The sequence below is a fragment of the Melanerpes formicivorus genome, unplaced genomic scaffold (assembly GCF_026170545.1).
Source record: "Melanerpes formicivorus ecotype bairdi unplaced genomic scaffold, bMelFor1.0.p_v2 SCAF_22, whole genome shotgun sequence".
NCBI classification, from domain to species: Eukaryota; Metazoa; Chordata; class Aves; order Piciformes; family Picidae; genus Melanerpes; species Melanerpes formicivorus.
The window spans coordinates 5869830-5886006 of record NW_027142374.1 but is presented as its reverse complement, the minus strand read 5'-3'; the positions used below and the strand labels follow the sequence as shown (position 1 = coordinate 5886006).

Below are 16177 nucleotides of genomic sequence, written 5' to 3'. Positions count from 1 at the left end.
CCAAAAGGGCTCTTTTGACTGCTCTTTGGTGGGATCAAGTGGAAATAGGTGGGGAGAAAAGCAAAGGCTGGCTGCTGTTTGCTTGCCCTTCCCAGCTGTTTCAGTGTGAGTGAACCTGTTTGGGGGCTTTCATTATAATGAGTCTAAACTCGGCTCTGTTGTGGTTCCCTAAATCCTTACAATAAAGTGATATAGGAGAAAACTAACCCTACTTTTTAGTCCTAAACTGGAGGGGCATTGTCTGTGACACTAATGAGATGCTGCATGCTCCAAATGTTCCCCTGAATAAATCCCCTGTTAAGCCAAGCATGTGAAAATCCAGACGTCAAGTCCCCTCAACAATGATTACTTCATGAAATAGGAGCCATCCCCTGTTTGCTGAGGGTTTCTCGAGCTTGGCACCCAATGCCAGCAGGCTCCTGGGGTTTCCAGGAAAAAGATGACAGCTTGGATGGGGCTTTGAGCAACCTGGTCTAGCAGGACGTGTCTAAGCCCATGGCAGGGGTTGGAGCTAGATAACCTTTAAAGTACCTTCTAACTCAAACCATTCCATGATTCTGATACAATAGTGTGGCAGGGACTGTGGTGGGTTCCCTGTGGCAGCTGGGAGAGTGATGCCTTGTGCAGTACCAGGACAGGAGCCTGCTGGGCTCCTGTTTGCCAACAGAGATGATTCATTTTTTTTGCATTGGTTTGATTTCTTGACAATTTGCACAATGTGATTCTCTATGTTGAAAGAGAAGGCTCCAGGGAGACCTTAGAGCAGCCTTTCCAGTATTTAAAGGGGGCTGTAGGAGAGCTGGAGAGGAACTTGCTGTAAAGGCAGGGAGTGACAGGACAAGGGGTGATGGCTACAAACTGGAAGAAACTGGATTTAGACGTCAGGAAGATATTCTTCCTGGTGAGGATGTGGGGACATGGGAACAGGCTGCCCAGAGATGTGGAGGCTCCAGGCCTGGAAGTGTTCAACCCTAGGTTGGATGGGGGCTTGACCAACCTGGTCTAGTAAGAAGTGTTGCTGCCCATGGCAGGGGGTTGGAACTTGAAGATCTTTAAGGTCCCTTCCAACCCAAACCATTCTGTGATTCTGTGAATGTTTGGGTCTGGTGATTTTATGCTCTGGAGCAGCAGCTTTGCACATTTTGATGGGTCTTGTATGAAATGCTGTGAAGCAAAAAGTGCCTGGCTTGGTTTCTTGGTTTTAATACCTGCTCTAGTCTTTCTTTAACAGGAGTGACACACTCAGCAACACCACTTCAGATCAAAACTCCATGTTTTGCCCTGTGTCTGCAAAGCCAGGGCTTGCCTGTAGGCAGGCTGGTGGTTTTGCCAGTCCTGCAGGGTGTTACAGGTGTGAAAGCTCTTGAAATGAAGACATTTTTAAGAGTCCACAGGCTTTATCTCTTGACCTCAGAGTAGAGATGTGTGCTGAGGTATGAACAGAGGTGGAACACCTGCACCCCTGCCAGCTGAGATGAGGGCAACACCCAGCAGGTGACAGGAAAGTAGAGTGGAAAAATAATCTCTGTAGATACTGCTGACTTCTAAATAAACTAAATAAATACTAAAAAACTTGGAAATGACTTGGCCTTTGCTGCTGGCACCTCTGGGATGATCTTGCTTTAATTTGCAAGGATGGATCTAAATAAACTGAATTATTTGGGAGGGAGGAGGCTGGAAGATGCCCTTAAAGGTGATGGCTGTCAGATGCCATCTAGGCAGTGCCGGTCGTCCATCTTCTCTGCACGTGTGGCATGGCCAGAAAGAAAAGGGGAGGAGTGGGAAATGATGGAAAGAGATAAAGGACAGAGCAGGGGGAGGGGAAAGAGGAGGGAAGCCAGGGACAGGTGAAAAAAAAAAAAGCCTTTTGAACTGTATTCATCTGAGTGGGACTGATAAAAACATCACACAGGTGGAGGAAGAATACAAGTAGGAGCAAAACCACCAACAGCCTTGGGGTCTGGGTGTGAGGACACAAAGCAGGTTTAGACCATGTGGACCATGGTCTAGGGTCTGAGCAGGAGGGTGTCAAGTGCTGCTGGGGGTGATGCAACATTGACTACATAGGCCAGGGCTGGCCCAGCTTGAACAATGCTCCAGATGAGATGACAACAGATTTATAACCACAAAACCCCGATCCCAGGCGGAAGAGGTGCATGCCAGAACAACAGCTGGAGCCTGTGAAGGCTGGGGGGGGACGACAAACACACATAGACCCTGCTCACACCCCACCCCCCAGCCCCAGGAGTGGCTGCTTACACAACTGTGCAGAAAAAGCCCCCAAATGCTGCTTGTATTTCCAGTGCAGAATGGAGTGGAGCTGCGGGTGATGGGGGAGAACTTGTTTAGTGCTGCTCTTGTGCCAAAGCATAGAAGATAAAAAACAAAGCAGCATACCCTGAAGTCTGGGCCAGGATAAAGTACACACAACTGAGCAGGTCCAAAAGCAATCACTGCCTCTTGCAGCCCAACGTGCTGTTTCTGTTTCTCATTCCCTCCTTTATTTTCTCCTCTATCCTCCTTTATCCCCTCCTATTTATTTCTCAGCTTTCCTCTTTCCCCTCTTCTCCTTTTTACTCACCCCCTCCTTTATTTTCTCTGCTCCTTTTTCTCCCCTCTCCTTCTTCTTTCCCTCACCCTCACCTTCCTTTGCCCTCTGCTGCATTTGCCTTGGATCCACACATTTTGTTTTCTTCCCTCCCTTGCTTTGCCCTGCTGCCAGCACAAAGCAGTTCCTCATACTGCGTTTTTAAAAACCCCTAAATCCAACCTGAAGTGAGCACATCCTGAGCTCGCCCTCTTTCCCATTCAGTGATGCATCCCAGTACCCAGGCAGGGTGCTGGGCAGCCTGCTCTCAGGACACCCCAATGTGATGCCCTTCCACAGCTGCCTGAGCAGCAACCCTGCTGAGTGTGGGTGTGGTTGAACGCCCCGGGGGGGGAGCCTGGCCAAATGATTGCTTTAAATAACAGCAGCAAAGGAAAGATTTGCATTTGGAAGCAGAGATGATTACAATAAAGCTCCTGCCACTCATGGGTGCATCCTTCAAGTCCTTCAAAAGCATTTGCAGATGGGGGATTTTTTTTTTCTTCTTTTCTTTCTTTCTTTATTTTATTTTATTTGAAGGATTATAATATTTAAGTCCTGCAAAAAGAAAACAGATGGAGAAGACGACAATGAAGGAAAGCAAGCCCAGCCCAGAGCCCACGGGGAGAGGAGCAGAGGAGTGGCTGGTACATTGTGTGCCCGCAGCCTCCAAGCCTCCAAATGCTCAGTAACCATGTGCAGCCTCACCCAGCTGCACATACATGCGGGGGGTGTGTGTGTGTGTATATATATATATATATACACATCTCAACCAAACATTTAAACACCAACTATATAGAAGCACAGAATCACAGAACTGCTTCAGTTAGACCTTTAAGATAAAGTCCAACCATCAACCCGACACCACCATGACTATTAAACCATGCCCCCAAAGTACCATGTCCACACATTCCTTGAACACCTCCAGGCATGGGGACTCCACCACCTCCCTGGGCAGCTTGGCCACTCTTGCAGGAAAGAACTGTTTCCCAATATCCAACCTAAATCTCTCCTGGCAGAGCTTCAGGTCATTTCCTCTCATTCTATCACTGGATATTAGGGAGAAGAGACCAACCCCACCTCACTACAACCTGCTTTCAAGGAGCTGTAGAGAGAAATGAAGTCTCCCCTCAATCTCCTCCAGGCTGAGCAACCCTAGCTCCCTTAGCTATTCCTCACCAGACCTGTTCTCCAGACCCTTCACCAGTTTCATTGCCCTTCTCTGAACCTGCTCCAGCTCCTCAATGTCCTTCTTGGGGTGAGGGGCCCAAAACTGAACCCAGGATTTGCAGCGTGGCCTCACCAATGCCCCTTCCAGGAGCACAATAGCTTCCCTATGCCTGCCGGCCACACCATTGCTGATCCAGGTCAGGATGCTGGTAGCAGCCTTTGCCACCTGAGCACACTGCTGGCTTACATTCAGCTGACTGTCAACCAGCACCCCCAGGTCCTTTTCTGCTGGGCAACTTTCCAGCCAAATGTAACTATAGATACCACACCTGCCATTTGCAATTTATGGCTCTTAAACTCACAGAAAGCATTCACATATGGTATGTATGTAGTATCTAAAACTTACATGCAAATTTTGCACTTTTCAAGTACAAATTGCAACTGTTCCACCTGATCTGCTTGTTTTAACCCATGGTATTTCCAACATTCTGCATGAATAGCCATATAAACGAAATAATATATTAACATAATCATATATCATGCTCTAGTAACAAAAACATTGCTGCTGTTTTGCTGCTTGGTTTGGTCATTTGTAGTTTGCAGGTTTTTCTGTGGAAAAACCTCAGGGTTCTGCTCTAATCCAAAGAAATACCTTCTTCCCCACCCCCTGTTTTTTTCAGCTTTTCTATGTATTAGGGCCAGAGCCAGCAGCCTGGCAGAGCAAGGAGGAAAAATTACTGCTGCTTGATGCCCTGGGCTCAGCCAGCAAGGAGGCTATGAGGGGATTCCCAAGGAGCACAGGCACATACACCTATGGATGCAAAAAAAACCCCAACCACCAAATTTTATATATATATATAATATATATATATTTTCATGCAGATACACACACATCTTTTTATTTTATGACAGGGTTTTGTTGGGGTTTTTATAATTATCATTATTCATATGGAGCTTTCAGGGTCTCCCTCCTATTCCTTTTCCAGGTGTCCCAGTGGAACACGCACAAAGTACCTATGGATGTAAAAAAGACCCACCACGATTAGGTAGGTAGGTAGATAGACAGACATGTATACATTTATGTATGTGTTTATATGGAACTTGCAGGGACTTCTTTCTTTGCTGGGTGTCCCTGTGAAACATGCACAAATGTGTAAAAAAACAAAACCCCAACAAACTAAAATGACAGCCAGAGAGATAGCCAGGCAGATAGATGTGCATACATTTATGTGTTTGATTGTTTATTTATGTGTTCCTATGGAGCTTGCAGCCTCTCACCCCTATTCCCTGGATGTGCGGCCCACTTTTATCACCCACCCCAGCAGCTTCTCAACTCCTCCTACCCAAATCTGCAACCATCCCAAGACAATCATTGTAATATTAAAGCCTCACAGCTGGGGGTTTGATCTGCTACTGCTGTGCAGGGTGTTCACATGGTGCTTTTCCCTGTCAGCAATGGGGTGCAGCATTCCCTTTTTTGCTCCATCCCTGCATGCACAGCATGGAAGGGCTTGTTGCCATCATCTCATTCCCTTTGAATCTTTATTTATCACCTCTTATCTCCTGGTGGGTTTGTTTTGTTTTGAAATTGTATTTGCAATAAATGCCCTCTACTTCAAAAAGGGTTGAGGTGTACATTTAAGAACCAAAAAAAGGCCAATTCACATCTCAGCTTTCATCTCATGGCAATTAGCACACCTACCACAAACACATCCGAAGACAATGCTATAAGCCACGGTTTTATAGATTCATAGAACAGTTTGGGTTGGAAGGGACTTTAAAGCTCATCTAGTTCCAACCTCCCTGCCATGGGTAGGGATACCTTCCACTGGACCAGGTTGCTCAAGGCCTCATCCAACCTGCTGCTCCAGGGAGGGGGCAGCCACCACCTCTCTGGGCAACCTGTTCCAGTGTCTCCCCACTCTCACTATAAAGGATTTCATCTCCAGTCTAAATCTCTCCTCCTCAAGCTTCAATCCATTCCCTCCTGTCCTGTCACTACAAGCCCTTGTAAAAAGTCCCTTCCTAGCTTTCTTGTAGGCCTCTTTCAGAATCCTGGAAAGCCTCTATAAGGTCTCCCCAGAGTGTCTCACAGTGACTGTAACCTCACTTAGGAATAATCATCCCTGCTTTTTGGAATCAAAGAATCCTTTTGGCTGGAAAACACTTGTAAGATCATTGAGTCCAAGCCTCAACCCTCCCATAGCTGCTCTTACTGACAGAAAAGCTTAGCTCTCCTGTGACTAGCGCTAATACCCGGAAAGCCTCCCTGTGCCCCCAGTCTGCTGCCAAAAGAAAGCAATAATATTGCTAAGGATAATTAAACAAAATCACAGAATCACAGAATGTTAAACAAAAGCCCTGGTGTTGACCCTGTGTGGGAGAGAGGATAACAGTGAGCCACAGCCCCCCTGAAAATGAGACGCAACAAAGTCCAGTGCAAGGTTTTACCCCAGGGTCACCCTGATATTTAGGGTGATAAAAGCCAGACCCTGAGGGAACTGAGGCAAAACCTGTCTGGGTCACTGGGGGCTTACACCAAACACTGGCACCACTTTGGGCACAGAGAGGTTCTCAGAGATTTGTGTCTTTATTATTTTCAGGTTTCACTGCCTTGGGTTGGGTAATGAGCATTCTCCACCCACCGATACTATCTCCAGTTTTCACCCTTCTACATCAGGAACCTCTTCTTCCCCATTAGGAACCAAGAGCTCAGCACAGCCTTTCCCCAAGGTGTGTGAAAGACTAGATAAAAAATTCCTATCTCAAATTGTACCTTTCCAGCCCCTTTTCTTTTGACATCCTGGGCAGGCACTGGCCAGATGGTCAGCAACAGCTGGGAAAGTTTCTGAGACACCAGTGCCTACAACTGGTCATGGAGAGAAGAAACCTGGTGGGACACAGGCATGACATCATTTTCTTTTTAAACTGGTTTTATTCTACACAATTTCTTAAAACAACATTCATAAAACATTAATTAAAAAAAAAATTAATGTGCTACTATAGGGTAGGCTTGGGTTGCTTTGTTTTACTTTTTATTTACCAACCATCAGAAATTCACATTTTGAAAGGATAGTCATACTTTGAAGACACACATTCAAATACCTCCAGATACAAAATCTTAAGGGAATATAAATTGCTTACAAGGAGCAGATGTTAAAAAGTTTTTTTAAAAAAAGTATAATTTTAGGCTTTGGAGTCTGAATCCTGCATCCAGCTGAGTGGCTGCTTTCGTGCTACTAGTTTTGCTGGTCCTCCCAGCGTGCCCAGCAGCCCCGGGCACCCCACAGGAGATACACATGGCTCCTGCAGAGGCAGAGCTGAGAGCACAGTGGAAAAAAAATGAGTTTGTAAAGCTACCAATAGTGCTTGCAAATTTTTATTGGGTCCTTTTAGTGGGTACAGACATCACGAAAGTGAGTGTTATCATCAAAGCATCCCACCCCAAAAACCCACCGGCAGGACTTTTTCCATTGGTGATGGTGCTAATACCAGCCACGATGGTACTGGAGAATGGCATGACATCAGGATCCACTAACCAGGAGGTGATGGCTGCAGGTTTGCAGGTCCTGCTTTAAAAACAAGCTATCTCACAAGTTACCCAAAACAGCCAAAAATTCAAGCCTCCACCCCAGTGCTCATATGTGGAGCCAGTTCCAAAATCCACCCATCTGAAAGCAAATATTTGCTTTGTGCAGCTGGAGTTCAGGGTAGGGAGTGTAGGGTAATTTCCTAATTGCCCTCCACCTCCCCCCAAAAAATCCTACATCCAGCTTGAACAGGTTCAAATGGCTGAAACAGGATATGCTGGGAAAGTTCAGCCCTCCAGAAGTCGTGTTCTTTCCTGAAATTATTTGACCGAACGCACTTGGCAACCAAAAACCCAACTGCACTGTGGGCAGTCTGGCCATCACCAACCATGCTCTGCAAAACCCTACTCCAGTAAACAACTTGTCTTACACAACACAATTAAAAATGTACACCAAAAAAATAAAAAGAGAGAGAAAAATCTTCATTCCTTAGTAAAACAGACACTAAGTCTTGTCCCTAGCGCTACGGTTAAGAGCTACGCTTGCCTTGCCAGTCAGAGGTGGATGTAGAGTTGGGAAGTATGTTAGAAAAAGAGGAGAAGCTTCGGAGGGTCAAACCCTCCTTGCAAAGCCATGTTTTTGCCGAAAATAGGAGGGATTCTGTGTCTTTCCTCTCCTGCCTGGAGAGGAGACTCAAACTCCACGCCCACGATTGGTGGTGCTGGTGTTTTGCCACCACGGCGGGGTGGAGGGGTGAGATGGGGACACTCACAGCATCTGTACTTGCTGGGAGCACTAAGGGCAATGCAACGTTTGCAAAACTAAGAACAAAGTGCTCCCCAGAGGGGAGCCCAGTGATAACCTTGATGTCACCAGGACTAAAGCCCACAATGCCAAGCTGATAAAGCACCTGGAACGATGCTGACCACTTGGCCACAGGGATAATCACCCCTGCAAAGCCCACACACTGCATGAAGGTGGCAGCTCCATCCATCCCCACGTCTGCTTTCCTTACAAAGGCTATCAAAAACACAGGGCATGGCTTCATTTCAGTTCATTACTTACTCGTGGGGCCCCTCTACAGTGCCAGTTCCATCCTCACCCAGCATTACACAGAGGACATTGGAGAAGGAGCACTTGTCAATGACATCACTCTCTCCAAAGGTTAGAAGGGCAGCTGTGATTTAAACAAAAGAGCCCAAAAGAGCTGCCTCAGTGTGGGGTTTTTGTGGTACAAAGGCAGCAGCTTCGTAGTGGGAGGGGGCTCCTCAACTTCCCTTGGCAGAGGGGCCAAGGCTTTCAGAGTCATCCTCATTTTCTGCTTCCAGCTGGATAGGGAGAAGAAAACTCTGCCAGTGTGAAAATTATTGAAGCTAAAATAACCAAGGTAACCCCCAAACAAAGCTGTCGGGCATTTGAAAGCTTAGTAATGGTTTGCAGTGAAGGGAGAGACAGTAAGGGTTTCAGCTGAATCTGTCCCCCCTCCATGTCCAGAGGATTTGGTCCAAGTTTACCTTTATGCAGGTTGTTGATCATACAGCTATAGCAACCTGCTCTAGTTGAAGATGTCCTTGCTGACTGCAGGGAGTTTGGACAAGAAGACCTTTGAAGGCTCCTTCCAACCCAACGCATTCTATGATTCTGTACAGACGCAGATGTCAGCCAGGGTGAAAATCCACCCTAAACCTCCTGAGATGCTGAACCGAAGTGATCTGAGCAAGCGTAGACAAGATCCTAAGCACCAAATCAGACTGCCCAGAGCAAACTACTCTGAGCACCAACGTACCAACACCAAAAGAGATCCTCTGTCCCCGTGCAAAATGCTCCTGTGGCACTCTCATGCATGGCAGGACAGGAATTTCCTTGCCCAGCTGCAGGCCACCTCCTTCTCCTGGCCCCTCTGGACCAGGCAGTTCAGCCCAGAGGGCTATGAGGCTCCTCAAAAGCCAAACTGGCAGCCTCAAACCACCATAATGGTGAGAGGCAGAGCCAAAACATCTTGAAACTGGGGGTCTCCAAACCCCATGGTACCGCAGCAGTTCTGCAAAAGCCCTCAGGCTTTGATGGCAATTAGGATGTGGCCTTCCCACAGCAGGGAAATGTTTGAAAACCTCAACCTCAGCCCATGAGTGGCCAGAATTTGTTAAATTCAAGTGATGTGACTTCAAAACACGTATTTCCCCGGCTGCAGGACCTCAGGGCAAGGCATGCTGCAGTGAAGTGCTCCTGCAGATGCTTCCAGCCTTGTTTCACAACTCAAAAAATGCTCTAAGCCATGAATCATGGCACTTCCCTGCTGGCAGCAACTGCAGTCATTGCCCTGCCAGCATTCACATCGCCGGGACAGCCCGAGAGAGCTAAAAACACAACCATCCCCTGAACCCTTCCAGCTTGACTGTCCCTCTCCATCCCTCAGCCAGAGCCAGAGGAGTTAAGCTCAGCACCTCAAAAAAACAAAAAAAAAGAAAAAAAAAAAGATGAACAACTTGTTTTTGAACACCCTCAAGCTAAAGATTTAGCAAGGCAGCCCCAGCCAAGCCCCGAGCAGGGTGCTGCTGGGACACGTCCTGTGCTTGCTGTAGCTTACATAAGGCTACGCACGCCCCGGCAGCTCTCCAAACACCCTGAAGCTGCTGCCTTCCTGCTCCTTTCCACCCTCTTCCTACCATGAAGCTTGACCTTCTCCCATGTCCCCACTGGCTCCCAAAAAGTAGCTTACTTTGAAGCATCAGGGTTTACCTTCTACTCCAGAAATCACAGCCCAGAGGAGGAAGAAGCCTGAGGGATTTTCACAAGAAAACATAGTAAAAGGGAGTTTCTGCCATGAACGTTCAGGTCCCACCTGCCCAGGGGAGTACATGGATGTACAGATCCTGATGGGAAGAAGCAGAAGGGATTTTAGGATGAAGTTTGCAACAGGTAGTGACATATTTGGCATCACAGCACCAGGCTACAACAAGCTAAAAGGATGAAACATCTGAGATGGAGACCAATGCCATTTCTCCCTGTTTCAAGATGCTTAGCTGGTCACAATCCCACTTCCCACATGCCACAAATCTCCAAGAATTCTTCTAAGTTTGCCAGTACTCAAGGGTCAAACCAAAGGCAGAGCAGCAGCAGCATTTAGCCAACAACTCCCCCAAACAGTCCCCTTTCTGTTGACAGACTGCTCCAACCTTTGCCCTTCCTGTTCCCAGCTGTGTTTGCAGATGAGGCCAACCTCTCCTTGTTGTTGTTCAAATGTGCCTTCCCTGCTGCAGAATTCACCCTCATCTTGGCCAAGGGCAGAATCTTGACAAGAAGATGCTGAGAGTGGGTTTGGAAGGTTGGTACCAGACATCCATCCAGCTTAGGATGAGGGGTGAATTCCTTTGACCAGATTCAGGTGGCCTATGAATGCACCTCATCATTAAGAATCTCTTGGAGGATCAATAGTAAGAGCCATGGGCACAGACCAAAACTTAGGGGGCATGAATGTGTGTACCACCATCCCCCGTGAGCAGAGTGCTGGCTACTGGCTGACACAGAGTTGGTTTGATGCCATCACAGCATTAAGTACCCATTGCATCAGCTGCAGGCTCCTCCCAAGGTAAAGACCTTTGCAGGCAAGTGGAACATTTAAGGCAAGTGGAAAGCTGTGGAAATTTGGGATTTGAACCATCAATCACCTTATGAACCAGGAAGGTTTTACCACAAGAATCTCACACTGAGATGGGTGCAGTCATTAGTGAGCTCTGCCATGCAGCCACAACATTGTTTTGAAGAAGCTCTGCTCGTCCTCCTCTTGGTCTGAGGAAGCTATTTCTGGAATTTAAACCCCTCATAAGCTCTCAAGGTCCAAAACATGATTTAAAGAACTTCATCAACATGAATAAACCCCCCCCAAAACTCACCAAAGGAGTTACAATACCACATTCTTTCTTTCCTTCAGCTGTCAGACGGCTTTGGAGATGCCCCACTGCCAACGTTCCCATCTGAAAAGCATCACTTTAATGCCCTGCTCGAGGCTAAGCCTGGCAGATGCCACCAGAGGAAGAAAACCATGGCTTGGGTCCCACCAATGCCCAGGTGTACCCATGTCCTGTCTTCTGATGCAGCTCCAGCTGCCTCCTGGGATTTCCTCAGCCAAGTGACGAGTCAGCAGAGCCGTAGCAGATGATGAGATGTGAGCAACGAAGGGGAATAACAGTCAGGGATAAGAGTATTGAAGAAAGAGACAAAGGGACATCTTGTTTTAGAGGCATCAACAGACACAGCACAACACACCACTACATTTTCTAGCTCATACTGGGACAGGACTGCAAGAACTTACAATGGATTAGCCAATGTGGATTAAACACAAGGCCAGAGGGACATGCAGGACCCTAAGCCTATGTACAAATGTACCACCTCTGCCCATGGGAGGACCCTCCACCAAAACCAATTTTCCACAGCAAGGATTTGTCTGGATGCTACAATCCCCCCCCTGCCCCCTCACCCAGTGGCCAAGGGATGACTCCCACAGCACACCTCCCTTCTCAGGCTTCTCCTTTTTGAATGGCAGGTGAAGCAAATGAAAATCCACTGAAGGATGGGTTTGCAGCCAGGATAAACATGAGCTTTGCTTCTCACTCTCTCCTGGGTCATTATTCCTAGGAAACGGTACCCCTTTCCCAGCTGGCACCTCATTTACATGAGGATACATCAGGTCAGGACTGTCCTTGCTCTGTGCCACACTCATTAGTGATGCCTGGAGCTGAATGACTTCTACAGAGACTGATCTCTGACTTCCCTCTGTGTGGTGGATATCCATGGGGCTGGCCTATATCCTTGAACTTTCACCATCTCCCCTAGGGACAGCACTGGGCTATGAATTGAATGCTACTGGGGCTTTGAAATCCTTTGGGAACACCAGGCTTCCCTGGCCACTACTGACTCTTGGTTATTGCTGCATAATGCCCAACCAGCCCCCAAAAAGAGTGTTGACACATTGTGACCCAAGCTGGCTGCAGCCCTGCACCCATGGGTGCCCCAAATCAGCTACATCCTGCATCCTTCCACCCATGGGTGACCCCATGTTCTAAGTTGGCTACATTCTGCATCCCTGTGTACCAGGAAGTTGCTTCCTGGTGTGGCATAGATCCAAGGGACTCTGTCCTGACCCTACATGCCTCAACACCTCTCAAGTCCCTATCTCAGTGCCTTGCCCACAGTTTTCAGCCACTGTGGGCTGTGCTGGAAGCTGCCCCTCTCTTTTGCACCTCAAAAGGTCAGTCATTAGTTGCAGGATGAGAAAACAGAGGTGGGAAGTGGCTGGAGGACCTGTTGGTCTTGTCCATGCGTTTTTAAGGCATATTATTTTGCAGGAAGGGGATGCTCCCATGTGGCTCCATCCGATGAGAGAGGCAGGACTGGAGCCGGCTGAGCTCCCCATGGTCCCAGCTGCAGCTCCCTGGGGGTGTGGGAGAGCAGAGGAAAAGGAGGAGAGAAGAAGATTAAAGCAGGACTTGCCGACCATTTATTTGGTTTGCGCATCGGACCAAAGCAGCTTTTCCTCCTTCAGAGCTGCTGGCTCCAAAAGAGCCTCTGGTGCCGGACGGGGAGGGGGTGGTCTCGGACGTGACACCCCAGTGACACCGGAGGAGAAGGATGGACAGCTGCAATGTTCAACAAGCTCCATCTGTGGCCTGCTTTCAAAAGGCATTTATTAGCTGTAAACCTCTGTTGTGATGTATAGAAAACTGGGGGGGGTGAGGAGCAGGAGATGGATCAAGTTTGAATCCTGGTGAGGGTTCTCCTTAGAAAAATGGTTAGAGGAAAAAAAAACAACAAAGGTGGCTTTGAAATCAAAACTGTCCCCCAAAAAAGAGCCTTTCCAGTTAAAAGCCTTTAACTAGAAGAACTTTTTTGTGGGTCTTTTTTTTTTGGACAAAAAGATGGAAATTAGGGGCTGCCTAGAAAAGGGCCTGTGCTTGGGCTACGGAGAGGCTGCTGGTGGCCACAGTGACTGTCGGTGACATGTTACATGGGGGCTTCAGAGGCAGGACAGCCTGGCAGCAGCTCCCCGTTCACCACCGCCTCCGAGACCAGCATCTTGTCTTTGCCAGAATCCAGGCGCTGCTTCTTCAGCATCTTCTGATGGATGAGTGGGACGACAGAAAGCACCAAGCCGCCGATGATGGGGGGGACGCCAGCGAAATAAAAGGCAGCATCGTAATTCCCAAAATAGTCATTGAGGTATCCTGAAGGGGAAGAACAAAGGTGGTTACAGCCACACCAGGTATAGCCACATGTCAGAATCATAAAGGTTGAAAAAGACCTCTAAGATCATCAAGTTCAACCATCAACCCAACTCCACCATGACCACCAAACCATGTCCCAAAGTGCCATGTGTACACAGTTCTCGAACACCTCCAGGGATGGTGACTCCCTGGGCAGCCTGTTTCAATGCCTGACCATGCTTTCAGTAAAGAAATTTTCCTAATATCCAACCTAAACATCCCCTGGTGGAACCTGAGGCCTTTTCCTCTTGTTCTACCACTTGATACTAGGGAGAAGAGACAAACACCCACCTTAGTACAGCCACCCCAGTCACAGCCACCTCAGTCTAATGACTGACCTGTTTCTTCCTTCAACTGAGAGCTGCAGCTTGCTCCAACCACCATCTGGAGAGATTTGGGTTTTTGAAACAATCTTTTTTATCCCTTGCATTCTTTGGAGTTTTTATGCCCTGGATTAAAGGATGCATGAAGCCAGTATTTTGTAGGAAGGAAGCCATGAAGGAGAGCCTCAACAATCCTCCCACCAGAGGTGCTTATACTGCTTTAGCTTAGTGATTGATGATGAAGATGTTCTGCTGTCCAAGTGCCAGCTTTGGCCAAGTGCTCACTCTTAAGCACATTGTGGTTATTGCTGTACTTAAATACAAACATAAGTCTTGAGAAGGCAGCGGTGTGGGTGACCCCATCTCTGACTTTGATTCAATAACCCAAGGGCTGAACCTGATGATCAGCAATCAGCCCCCAGATACCTAAAAAGACTTCTAGAAAACTAGTATCTGTCAATTTTTAGCTTAGCTTCAGACAGTCATCTTGTGTTGCTCTCACTGTTCTTACACTGGTCACCTTTCACCAGCCTGGAGAAAGGCCCTGAGATGCTACGGAACATAACAGGGAGTGACGCTACACCTGGATTTCAACCCCATGCAACACAATAAGCCAGGGCATTCAAAACTATGTTTGGTGTCATACCAAAATATCAGCGTGGGTGAAAGCTCTACAAGCATCTTCTCCCTCCCAGCAGATGGGTACAGGTCCAACACCACAGTGCTACCAACCTGCTATTGGTGTGCCTGCGGTCATGGGCACAGCCATCAGCCCCATGAGGTACCCTATGGCCTGGGATGCCTGCATGGGTCCCACCAGCTCAAAGGCAATGGGGGCCATGATGGTGGTGAAGAAGCCATCACAAAGGCCAAGGAAGAGGCAGATGACAATGACACCCTCGAACCCTCGGCACTGGGGGATCATCATGCACAGGATGCCCAGCAGCACGAAGGACGCAACCTAAGGAGACAAAAGTGGGCATGTCATTGGGGTGAAGAATGAGTGGCAATGGAGAGAAGGAAGTGTCACTGAGCAGGGCAATGACATTGCTTCCTTCTCTGAACTCATGCCATCCATCATGGAATCATAGACTTGTTCTGGTTGGAAAAGACCTTTAAGATCATGAAGCCCAACCATTAACCCAGCACTGCCAGGTCACAACTAATGCATGTCCCTCAGCACCACAGCAACATGCCTTTTAAATCCCTCCAGGGATGGGGACTCCACCACTGCCCTGGGCAGTCTTGTCCAGGCCTTGACAATGCTTTTGGGGAAGAAATTGTTCCTCATGTCCAACCTAAACCTCTCGATACCACTTGAAGCTGTCTCCTCTCATCCCATCTAATTTTTATTCTTTGGGAGAAGAGATCAACCTCCACCTGGCTCCAGTCTCCTTTCAGGGAGCTCTAGAGAGGGAGAAGCCTCCCATCAGCCTCCTTTTCTCCAGGCTGAAGAACACCAGTTCCCTCAGCTGCTTCTCACCAGACCCTTCACCAGCTTCACTGCCCCTCCCTGGACTTGCTCCAGCACCTCAATGACCTTCTTGGACTAAGGGGCCCAAAACTGAACCCAGTATTGGAGATGTAGCCTCACCAGTGCCCAGTACAGGGGGAAGCATCCTCTGCTCTCATCTCAGAGAGGCCCTTAGGAATAACCTTTTAAGAAGCTTTAGGAAGGATTATCTGCTGGATTAGCTGCTAGATTTCAACAGTTTGCTCTTCAAAAACCACAAGCAGGTGACAGGGCGTCCAGCAGCTTGGGAAGAGTTGGAACCACAGAGTTTGATTGCTGAATGGCCACTGAGACCTCAGGTGAAGTGAGTCACTTCTCTGTACACCTTTCTGTAGTAAATGTTCTTCCCTAACAGCAGACATGGGTGTCAGGCAGCGGTCAGAGAGGGGTTCGTGATCTCTGTCTGGCTGTTATTAAGCAGAGTGTTGATAGTGATTGCAGAGATGCCCTGATCCTCAGTGGTTAGCCAGCAGCTCTGTGGAGGGTTGGACACAACGCACCTGCAGGTAAATCTTCTTCAGCCCAGGAATGCAGTCACCAATGCGACCTGAAACCAAGCGCCCCAGCCCTGACATGGCTCCGAGGCACACTGGGAGGATCCAGTCCTTTTTGGTTTCTTGAAAGCGCTTCTCCACGTATTTTACCTGGGATGGAGGGAAGGATGCAAGGAGGTGAATCCTCAGCAAGTTAATCCCTTGCATATCCCAGAAAGGGAGAATTCCCACAGAGGGCTTGTGGCTTTGGAGGTAGTTGCATGAGCCTCATGTCTGCACCACGCTGACCTGCACATTTCC

At 48.1% G+C, this 16177-nt stretch overlaps 1 protein-coding gene across 1 annotated transcript in view; it reads right to left on the bottom strand.

Moving 5' to 3' along the window:
- Positions 1-7087: 7087 nt before the first annotated feature.
- Positions 7088-16177, bottom strand: part of SLC16A2 (solute carrier family 16 member 2) — a 47312-nt gene continuing 38222 nt past the window's right edge. The window contains exons 4-6 of the mRNA XM_068151973.1: positions 15884-16027; positions 14603-14831; positions 7088-13508 (exon numbers count right to left, since the gene is read on the bottom strand). Of these exons, the coding sequence (XP_068008074.1) occupies positions 13288-13508; positions 14603-14831; positions 15884-16027 (594 nt within the window). The 3' untranslated portion in view covers positions 7088-13287. The remainder of the gene's footprint in view (positions 13509-14602; positions 14832-15883; positions 16028-16177) is intronic.